This window comes from Drosophila busckii, chromosome X, assembly GCF_011750605.1.
Source record: "Drosophila busckii strain San Diego stock center, stock number 13000-0081.31 chromosome X, ASM1175060v1, whole genome shotgun sequence".
Classification (NCBI taxonomy): Eukaryota; Metazoa; Arthropoda; class Insecta; order Diptera; family Drosophilidae; genus Drosophila; species Drosophila busckii.
In genome coordinates, this window is record NC_046608.1 from 20,866,229 (window position 1) to 20,878,071 (window position 11,843).

At 41.9% G+C, this 11,843-nt stretch overlaps 1 protein-coding gene across 1 annotated transcript; it reads left to right on the top strand.

Moving 5' to 3' along the window:
• The first annotated feature begins 1,919 nt into the window (after nt 1–1,919).
• LOC108605895 (E3 ubiquitin-protein ligase RNF181-like) lies at nt 1,920–2,528 on the top strand. The gene has a single exon (XM_017995711.1). It carries the CDS (start codon nt 2,000–2,002, stop codon nt 2,489–2,491), a length of 492 nt encoding a protein of 163 aa, XP_017851200.1. The 5' UTR covers nt 1,920–1,999; the 3' UTR covers nt 2,492–2,528.
• Nucleotides 2,529–11,843: the final 9,315 nt, after the last annotated feature.

Consider the following 11,843-nt stretch of genomic DNA (forward strand, 5'->3'; position numbering starts at 1 on the left):
TGGCCATTTGCAGCTCTGTCTGTCCAGCACACACACACACGCAGACACATTCATACGCATGTGTTTACATTACATCAGTGATTTATGCAACTGCGCCATATGAGCCATAAATACCCAAAATGCCAAAAGTTTCACTCAGGTGTGCACGAAGAGGGGCGTTCGGGCTCCCAAGTGACCAACTAAGCTGCCCCCAGAAAAGGCTAAGGGCGGACACAGTTAGCTACAGTTTCACACAAAAGGCCATGACCAGAAGTTAAATATTTAAGCAGTGCTCAAAGCAACTCAATTAATTTGAAACGGTTAGCAATAGAGCCAAAGCACTAACACACACACACACACACACACACACACACAGACACAATCAGAGAAATACACACACACACTGACATTTATTAAGGTGCATTATATCAATCGCATGACGCGACAACAAAACACGGACTTGGTGAATTTTAGCCTTGTCAGCACCGGCGCTAGTCTTGGCCATACTTTTGCTACATTTACAGTTAGTGTATTTACAGTTACATGCTCATTGAACGCTGTCACCCGCCTGGGGGCCAGGTGGGGCTGGACTTGTGCAGCGCCTTGGACCAACAAAAAGAGCCGTTAATTTCTTTTTATGAATCTGCTGGGAAACATTGCCCAGCACGCTGCAGGCAAGAACAAAGCGCAAAAGGCAACAACAAGTATTGCCACGAGTAGTACCCAACTAGCACATACCCTTTAAGATTGCTAGAAAGTTAGTAAGACAAATGAAAAACTAAATTACTTAATATAATTTTCGAAATTGTTCCCAAACCCACTTTGAAAATCGAATAATTTTCATCTGGTTTTCATAATTGAACTTCGTCTGAGTAAACGATGTCAATCAATGTTTAATTTTGGGCAGAAACTCACTCAAAGTTGAGTGGCTTAATATACCCCATTGGAGCAAGCTCATTGCAAGATATGCGAGAAATTAAGAAAATAAAACTTAGACCTAAGATAAATATCAAGCATTCAAGTATATGAAGCAGCAACAGAGACTGGAGTTGGGGGATGGAGATGGAGATGAAGATGGTGATGGTGGCAGCAACAACTGAACAACTGCTGTAATCAGCAGTTAGCAAAATATAAAAACACAACAACGAGCAGAAGGAGCAACGAAAACAGCAAGAGGGGCAAGGAGGTGGAATGAGCATTAGAGAACGGACAACGCTGTGCGCTAACGAGCAATTAGATTTCATTCTAAGCTTGGGAATTAATTGCAGTGCAAGACCAAATCCAAAAGAAACTATGCGCCATATGCTGTCCGCATTGTGATTCATTGAGAAAATGGCCAATTGGCGTGATGGCACCACTGAGCGGCAATAGGGTGATGGGTGAGGGGTGAGTGGTCAGAGAGAGCTGAGGGCAGCCGGAAGCAGCTCATCTTCACACTACTTGACAACGTAAGCACCTTTCGAAATTACACATTAGCACATTAGCCAAACGGCCATGCCAAAGATAATGAGGTTAGGCCAACTACATGAGCAGCAAGGGCGTCGCACAGTTTGGGCCTTGGTATGCCGCCTGTGATTAATTTTTTATAGCATTAGCCGCACTGTTTGTCAGCTGTTTACTTTGGCTAAAACGCAAATTGGGGCGTTTAGGGTAACGCCTCTTTACGACTTTGACACCGACGAAACATTGAGTGGGCGCTTAACGAGCGCTAATCAACCCCTTTATCCAGTGTTATATCTATGAGTGTTGGACACTGGCAGTATTTATGGATTTAATAAGAAAAATTCTATAATTCTATATGCTTTACTTATTTGGGTTAAGTGCAATGCATGAAATATGCAAACTGTGATGTAGTTAAACTAAATTTGTTTTAAAACTTACCTCTGGCTTTTAATGTCATCGTAGCTAAAGCAAACAATAAATTACAATTAGTACTGGGTAGTGTTTTGAACACTACTCATCCATCATATATATAATATTTATATACTTACAGTTGTCACAGATCACTTATAAGTGCAGCATGGAAGTGCATCGAATACAGTCGGTCATCAAAAAGGATCTGATATTCTACGAGTTGCAGCAGCACATCGAAGGCGAAATAAACCGCGAACCGGAGAAACTGCCACAGCTCAAGCTGCTGGCTGAGCTGGCGCTCATAAAAAGCAAAAGACAGGCTCTGTGCAGCCAGCCGCTAGTCATAGAGCAAAACGATTTGAACCTAGTGCGTGGTCGTTGCTCTGCACTGGGCAATGAACTAGGCCAGTTATTAAAGGAATTAGCCTCCACGACGGAATGCGGCATTTGCGCAGTTAGCTGGGAGGCTGAGGGATCACATCGTCTCGTCGGCTTGCCATGTGGCCATTTGTTTGGCGAGAATTGCATCAAGGAGAAGTTACGGAAAGCTCCATTCTGTCCCATATGCAAAAATCGTGTACAGAATCCATTCAAATCGCACCGCTTATATTATAGTCCAAGTGTAAAATCACAAGTTGCTGCGCCTGATCAGAGCTAAAAGAAAATGTATCAATAAATTGTCTAGCAATGTTTGATTGCACTAATTATAAAAGGCGCGACGCCAAACGAAGCTTATCAATAGGTACATAAGGAAGTGCGCTGCAATTTCCCAAACACATTAAGGGTGGCGCTGAGGTAGCTATAAAAAAGTTGGCCTAAAGCTCAAGTTGCAGGAAACGAACTCTGACATACACTTTGGTGCAAATGTCGTACGAGAAGATTTTATAAGCTGCCTGTTTTCAATTAGACAAAGCTTCGAGGCACATGAAGCTACTCGATTGAATTTGTTCGAATATCAAAGTGTATAAAAAAATTGCAACACGCACATTAAGCGACTGAAATGAGACTGAGCAACTTTTGACAGCTAACTAGCATTAAATTTTAATGGCGCACTCAAAAAGTCTGCCACAAGACGTTAAGTGTCTAAATGTGTGTGTGTGTGTGTGTGTGTGTGTGTCTGTGTGTGTGGGAGTGAGGCACTAATGAAGCGCCACAGCATGCGTCACTCGTTGCTGCTGCTGCTACTGCTGGTGGTAGTGTTGATGGTAGCGGAGAGGGGAGGGCAACAACCGCAGATGCAAATCAGTAGCACAAAACCAAAAAAGAGCAAAACTTAAGGCTGGCTGCTGTTGTTGCTGCTGCTGCTGCTGCAGTGTCTGCCAATCGAACCCATGTCCAACTAATCCGCTCTTAATTAAAGCTGCAACGCTACCAACCCCACCCCCGCGCTCCCACCTCCCACCACACCACACTATACCATACCCCGCTCCGCTTGTTTAAAACTTTTGGCACTAGCAAATAGACTTTTGCTTTGGCCAGCCGTCGCTTAACCTCAAGAAATAAATCTTTGACAAAGCTGCGCCGCAACTTGTTTGTCTAAGCGGCAAGCAAAACTTACCCCCAATACACACAGCCTCACCCCCATCCTACTAAGGTGCCATTATAATATACCAATATGTATCGCCTATGTCTGTGTGTGTGCAGCCCTTTTTCCTGCTGCCAAGATAAGATCATAATCCCATTTATGTCTTTACCTTGCTTTGCGCTCTGGCCGCTGTTTATGTTGCCAACTCCGAAGGTCAGAGAGCACTAAATCAAGTTGTTGCCAAACGCGTCCAGCCAGCCAAACTTTTGCCTTTGCCGTTGCCTTTGCCTTGATAGCCGCATGCAAAGAAGCTGTTAAGCAGCTTAAAACTATTCTTAGAGTCTCAGGGACAGAAACAGGACAAGGACCAGGACCAGGGCCAGGCCAAGCGCAAGCTAAGACTTTCCACTTGGGCAATTGTTGATAAGCGCCCAGCCAAGCGACAGTTTGCAATTTGGTACAAATTTGAGACTTTTGTTTAAGAACTTGGTGGTGTGTGTGTTAATGATTTTATCAGCTAAACATGTGCATAAGGACCAAAGCAGCTGAGACAGCTACACTGCAATTTAAGTCGCATAGCTTTGGTTGTACAATTATACATTTGTATAGAATTAATAAATATAAAATATGTGATTACTCTACAAACTTAAATTAAAACAGAAATGGATAAAATTGACAAAATATAGATTATTCAAAATTCCACTTATTTGTATAATTTTAAATAAAATTCTTCACTTGCCTTTGGTGTGCGTACACTACAAACTTTAACAACAGCTATCATTTGTGCATAACAGCTGCTCTCTCCCTCTCTCTCTGTCTCGCTGTCTCTCTTTACTGTTCTTTTCTGCTTCTGTAGGCTGTCCATGTGTGGATGCAGCTGACAAAACAAATGAGCTTTAATGCGTTTTGCTTGAATGGACTTTGTAAGTGCGGGTGTTTGCTTTTGGCTACAGCAGCAACAGCTCAGCTCAGCTCCTGAACCCATTTAAGTGTTACTAATTTGTTGCAGGAACAGCAGACATGTTACGGTAGCGGTAACTGTCTGTCTGCCTGTCTGTCTGTCTGTGCATGTGTGTGTGTGCAGTTCTTTTGTGATGCAGCTTGCAGTTTGCAATCAACTTGCAATTTGGTGCGTAAATAACTTAATTAACACGCACACAGACAAACACACCGCATAGATTGATTGGCTAGGATTTGAAGGCTTTTTACAACACTTCAAGTTAGACAATACACAAATTTAAGATTGCCTGCACTAATTAATTATATTACATCTTGAATAACCTTTGTTAGCAGCCCCCCTGCTATGGCTTGACACGAATCCAACTTTTGATTCACCTAAGCTCTTGGCAATTGATTAGAAGTAAGCAAATGTCAAGATCGAGCAAAAAACTACTTTAACTCTGTCAAATGTTATTTGTGGTACAAACTTCAATTGGTTTCGTTATCAGCACTTCAGTTGCTGTTAGTTGGCCTGTGTAGTTTGTTTTAGATATGAGTGAATTGAGCGGACATTGGGTAAAGGGGCTGGGGGCGTAAAGAGCAGTGTAAACAAATGAACGGAAAGGCAGCGCTGGGATGTGTTTATGTATGTGAGCGTTGAATCCTGGCGCCCGCATGACACATTAGCAGACACTGCGAACTGTTATCAGCTGGCGAAAAATGCTTCTCTCGCAGTAAGGGACAAACACACAGAGAGAGAGAGTGAGAGTGAGAGAGTACATGTTGCACGGATGCTGAAAATTGTGCGCCATGTCTGACAGACAACTTTATACATATGTATGCGTCTGTTTCCAATGAGGTTTTGTTTCAATTTCCTTTCGATAGGCCACAGACATCCCAAAGCAGGACGCGGGCGTCGACAATTTCATGCATAAATTCATTTCATATGTGTGGATGTGTGTGTGTGTGTGTGCTCGTGCGTATGTGTGTGTGTGTGGTCTTCATGGCTCACTGAGATTCGAGTGAGATACTTCCTTCCGCCGCATTTGTTTGTTTGTTGGTACTGCGCATCGTTACTCTGCCTGTTGCTGCTGCTGCTGATGATGATGATGACTTTGCATCTAAAACAATTAAGTTTAATTTAAAAAAACACAAACACAAACACACTCACACACACACACATAACTTGGCTTAAATGAGTTTTGCAACAAATTCTGACAGCCAAAAAAATATGAAAAAATAAAGCAACAACAGTGTCCAACATAACGTGGCTGCTGCGATTTGCAGCTAATCCCTCATGGGCATTTTGTAGGCTACATCCTCCCACACATACAAGTCTTAAAATGCCGGCCTGCCTGCCTGCCTGCCTGGCTGACTGAAGGTCCTTCGCCAGTCAGACTCATGCAAATTTCATAGGGCACGCAGCAAACAAACAAAAAAAAAAATATTAAAAACAAGTGGACAGGTTAAAGTTGTGCGCCACCAACATTTAAATACACTTTGTCACTTTGACTTTTCGCAGCAAACACACGCATGACTCACAAACACATACACACCAAACAGAGTTAACGCGTCACAGCTCGTTTCGCTGTAGCGTCGCGCCCGCCGCTGCGTCGGCAGCGACGTTTCTATGGCGCGTGTCAGCACGTGCACCCCGCTGTCTATATTGAAATTGAAATGTGAATAATTCTAAGTTTATTTATCCGATTGTTTTTGAAATTTTCACAATCGGGCGAAAACATGACTAGGCAATTTTGGGATTTATTTCAGATTTTTAAAGATTTTTTTGCTGCCGGCCTTATATATCGTTTTTTTCTATTTTGCGGGGGAGGGGGGAGGAAATAAAAAAAAATAAAATAAAAGGGTAGTGTCCTGAATAGGAGCAACTACATACAAAATTTGGGTTGCTCTAGCTCTTATAGGTGCTGAGGGAACACGCACTCATACAGACGGAACGGACGGACTGGACGGGACAGAGGGACAGACGGACGATTGGCGTATATCGACTCAGGTCGTCGAGCTGATCAAGAATATATATACTTGATGGGGTCTGCCACGCCCTCCTTCTCCCTGTTCATACATTTGAGCAACTTCATAATACCCTTTTTCCATTTTTACAAAAATGTCCAAGTGTATAAAAAGAGAAACATTAAAAAAAAGCGACACATAAAAAATGTGAAATACATTTCCTGTCGTCTAGTCACAGAGACGAGCAGCCACAGCAACAGCAACAGCAGCCAGGACAAGCCAGCAGCACGACGTTAGCAACAGCGACGACGACGACGACGACGACAAGTGCGCCCGCTGGGGCGTGGCTCGCTCATACATTTATCCATGTGATAGTGAGTTGTAAGGAATAAAAAAGCGCCTGGCACACAATTTATATGCTGGACAACGGACGGTCGTTGCCGCTTATCCCAGCTACTGATAGTGGACAACACCGCCACTCTGCCACACACGCCACACATGCCGCACATGCCACACACGCACATACAGTCTCACTCGTCGACTCTCGTTGCGACGTCGGTGGCGTTGCAAAAACTTTGCTGCCGAATTTAATCCAATAATAAATGGAATATTGCTGACCTCGGGCATTAAATTAAATGTTGTTATCTGTCGAGTGCAGAGAAAATTATCAAACGCTGCACAGTGGGGCAAATGAATGAAGTTCGAAATGCGCTCGCATATTCAAAAAATAAAAACTTGAGCACCATATTTGATAAAGTCAACAAATACCAACAAATCTTATATATTACCCTTAATTATGTTTTGATGGAATGCAAATGGGAACCACTGTGCATGAAATTTGCTATGCAATCATCGTCTAACGTCACAACGTGTGTAGCCGCAGAGTCTCTGCTATGCTAACCAACAAGTATACGTCATGTATGCCGCCGCTTGAATTGTTCCAGCTATTAATTAGGACTATGGCAGTTTTGCAAATCAATTGAATTAAATTTAAATCTGAAATTCCCACTTTATCTTAAATTAGCAAGTTTTTAACGCTCTTAATGTTTTGGCTCTAATTTGTTATTTACCAATTATATAACCTCGAAGTTTACACTTGCACTTCAAGCCCAAAAACAAACCAGTTCCGTTTCAAAAAGGCAGTCAACTCCAAAATGAGCCAACAAGCCAATTCGCCAGCCGTTCCTGCGCAAAATATATGTGTGTGTGTGTGTGTGCGTGTGTGAGAGGAGGGGAGGACGGTGGGCCAAAGGGGTTTGTCAGTAAAGCGGCGCTATCATGACAGAGTATGCGTCTCTTTGGCCGGATATTAAGCTCGTTTGCATATAATTTGCGTTGCAGAAGCAGCAGCAGCAGCAGCAGCAGCAGTAGCAGTAGCAATCGCAGTATGAGCAACAGCAACACCAACTGGCGACTGGCGACTGGCAACTGGAAATCTCAGAAACTAAATCTGAATGTGAAATCCAAAACAGTTGCAACTGCTCGACACTTCAGTTGACGTTGTTGACGGTTTTTATTTGTGGGTAGGCCTTGTACGGTTAGCTTCGCCGCGATAAGAACACAGAGAGTTTTTGTCTCTGCCCTGGCTGGTCTCTTTCGCACCGAGTGGTATTAAGAAAGCCGACAGTTGGTTTCAATTTTGCCAGACAAAGCTGGCGGGATGGCGAGTCGGCAGGATGTCGAGATGGCGGGCGAGCTGTTGGCTGCAGCGAGTAAAGCAATTAAGTTTTGCGGCAAAGTCGGCATTTGTTGACTACGGCTGTCCCTTTTTGCGGCTCGAGCATTGTAATTGAGGCTCTAAATTGTTTGCCCAGTGCCCTTAATACAAAACAAATGCGAAGCCATAAGCGAACGAGCAATTTGGGAGATATGTGATGCAAATCATATGCATGACAAATGAATAGAGTAATTTGGATATGGCAGGAGAGCAAATACGAAATTTCAAAAATTGCATCCACTACTAAGCTAAGAATTTAGCTGAGCATCGTGGACTTTTATGGTCTAATGTGATTGGATATTGATTAAGGCAGTTTACGAGATCTTTGATTCGCAATACAATTTAATATCGTAAAACAATTTATGTTATATAGAACGGTTTCCTGCTCTAAATAGAATTTCTCAGCACGTTTTTCACAAAATGTTCAAAGGCAAAAAGTTAGGCCGCTGAACGAATGAAAATATTGCATACCATATGCCTGGCCGGAGGGCTGCTCAAATATAAATACATATATACATATAGCTTTGTCTATAAGCAGACACACACACAGACATACACACTCTGCCTTAATGTGCTGCCAATCAGCCAAAAGTCTTAAACACTTTTGCATAAGTTAGCGGCATGCACATGTCTGGGCGTGCGTGTGTGTGTGTAAATGGGGTTTAATCCTTTTTGCTCCTGCACACAAGTTGTAGCAATTGTCTTGACTTTGCAGGCAGGAGGCATTGGCGTTGATTATAATTGACTTTTGAGGGCTGACGTTAAGTGCCAAAATGGAAATTCTGTGTAACACATTCAGTTCATAATTGTCTGAGACGCTAGCGCGTGCACACACACACACACATACACACATACGCAGACACAGCAATGTGCCAAGGATTAAAAGCTGCCTAAGGGCAGGCAACTGTTCCTTTCACTTTAAAAAGCACAAGTGCTCTCACCAAGGAGATGCTTTGAACAGCAAATAATATTAAATGAGAAATAGATTGAAAAATGTACGAATCAAAATCAAATGATGTGCAAAAATTTTAATATGCGCATCTAAGGTTGTCCTGGACACTGGTCAACACAATCAATCTATTGCCATGGCTGTTAAGGACCTTGCCCTCCAGCCTCCCATATGCATCCCCAGTTAGGCAGCAAAATAGTGTTTCATCAAAATATCTAAGCACACACATTGTCATTGTCATGGCAGCTGCTCTGGATGCAGGATGGGGGCGTAAAAGCAAAAAGTTTGCAATTTGATTGCCTCACAATTCTTTTGGTTTTCGCACCTTGGCTGCAAAAGTGCAGCAAAACAGATATAAAAAACTTGAGGGCTTGCAACGTGCCACAGTCAACACAGGCAACAATATTCTCATCCACATCCACATCATCCACATCATCATCATCATCGTCGTCATAATCATCAGTGCAGACATCAGGCTGATTAAAAAACTTTTGCTGCAGCTGAAGAATCTGCAGTGTCTGAGTTTTGGAGGCTGGTTCAATGTCCTTGCTAGCAAGGACAAAATAATTGATCCCCAATGTCTCATTTATCTCACACGCACACACACACACACACACACACACGCACACACACATGTTGAGTATCTGTCCTCTTGCTCTTTGGTGCGCCCGACACGCTCAGCACTTGCGCGAAATCAAATTGAAGTCCATAACAAGCGACTGACCGCCTCATAAAGCAATTAAGTGCATGTGGCTGACCAAGCAGCAACGTGTTGGAATATACCCAGCAACAGGAGCAGCAGAACCAATGAGAGCAACAAGGATAACAACGACAACAACAAGGGCTCAAGCGTCTGACTTACACTGCAACTATTAATTGGTTACATTCAACAGCGGATAACAAGAGCTCGATGTATTTATCAGAAAAATGTATTACATAAAATATATTGCATTGGAGTTTTGTTATTAATAGAGCGATTGTACTTACCCCTTTATTTTACACTGCCGCTGCCACATGAGCGAACTTTTACTTGCAATCCCAAACATGCTAAAATAATACAAATTACGATAAATATAAATTAAATTCTGAAAATTTTTGGTACCTTTTCTTTTGCAGTGCTGCTGCCACATGAGCAAACTTTTATTTCCAGTCCCAAACAGTTGAGGATGCTCAGTACGCGGGCTTAGGGCGCACTCTCGGGCATTGTAAGGACGAGATTGGGTGTTGGTGTGCGCGGTCAGTTTGGCTTAGTACCAAGCTCAAGTAATTCATAGCATTAATTATATTATACGAGCCACATACATGCGCACATGTATGCCCTGAGCCAAGGGTTTGCTATTTAGCCAAAGGGGTCAAGGGTTTAGCCAGAGTGACGCGTATGCGTGTGTGTGTGTGTCTCAATTTGTGTGTGGCTTGCTGCGATTGAGAATTTATATTCAAATTTGCATAGACAGGCACTTGTGGTTACATTTTAGTTCAACGCCAATGAGTTGTTAAAATAAATAGGGAAATCTCAAATAGTTTTGTTTAAACTGCTTGAACGCTTTAAGCTCTAAATAATAAATCTGCATAAATTGAATGTTGAATTTGCATTGTTAAACAATTGACATCAATTATAATTTGAAAATAAATAAATGTTTGCTCACTGCGCCGAAAAATGCGTTCAATTGTTTGTTGTTCTTGTTGTTGCTGCTGCTGCTGCTGCTGCGTTGCTGTGTTATGGCAATGTATAGATAAAAGTAATTAACGCCCATTTGAAAATTGGTCACACTAAATTCAACAACAACAACAACAAGAACAACAATTGTTGGCTGGCACCCGTGCAATAATTATTGACTTATTGGCCATTCTGGCCAAATGGCATTTAGGGGGTCATTTAAGAGTGCAACGCGCAACGTGCAACGTGCGACGTGTGCACCGCGTGCAACGTGCAACGTGCAACATGGCAAAAGTATTTGCATAAAATTTGCATTGACAACAGTTGAAAGGCAATTGAAACAATAATTTCGTCATTAATGTGCGACAATGCTACTCGTCCATACCCCCCCACCTCCGCCCGCTAGAATCTCCTTGCGCAGCGTACAGTGTTCACCTGCTATGTGAATTGAAAACGTGCTTATCGCTGCGCATTAGCAACAGCCAGCAAAGGCAGCATTGATTTTAAAACGCTTCCAATGGGGGGGGAGACGGACATTCTTTGCTGTCATTGCGTTGCACATTGTTTAATGCGTTTAATTACATTTGTTGGCTGGCACTTAATGTTTTTATAATTAATAGAATCAATATTGATATTTGGGCATCGACGCAGCGGTCGCCTCTGCTAGGACTCGCGGCACCACCACAGCTGTGGTTAATTGTAGATTAAAAATGTAGCAAATGCGGTTGCATTGAAAACGTTTCGCTTGGTCATGCAGGCGTTAATTTACTGCTCCAACTATAAACGGCAATAAAAAAAGTAATATAAAGACTAAAGTAAAAAAAAATAAATGGGTAAATTGGATTTTAAATGCACTCAAGCCTTAAATAAATGTATAAAGTGGGTGTTAAAAATTAGTAAAAATAAAATATTAGATTTGACATTAAACTAGATATAATCGATGGATAGAACTTCTTAACTTATTCGACTAAGAATTGATATTTCGATACTTATATAAAATAAAAATTTTTAAAAATCGCTGTGCATTAAAATAAACATTAAAACCCGCAAATATATGCAAACAAACTTATGTTACACATTACAGTACACTGATTACGACTAAATAAAATGGAAGCTTATTTGTTTTAAAAATTGTATTTTAATTTTTTAATTTTTTTTTTTTTTGTTTTTCAATGCAAATATTTTGTTGTTTATCTTGACGTGGCGCTTTTAATTACATTTAAAGCAAATAAAGCAATTGTGGCCGTGTGCGTGT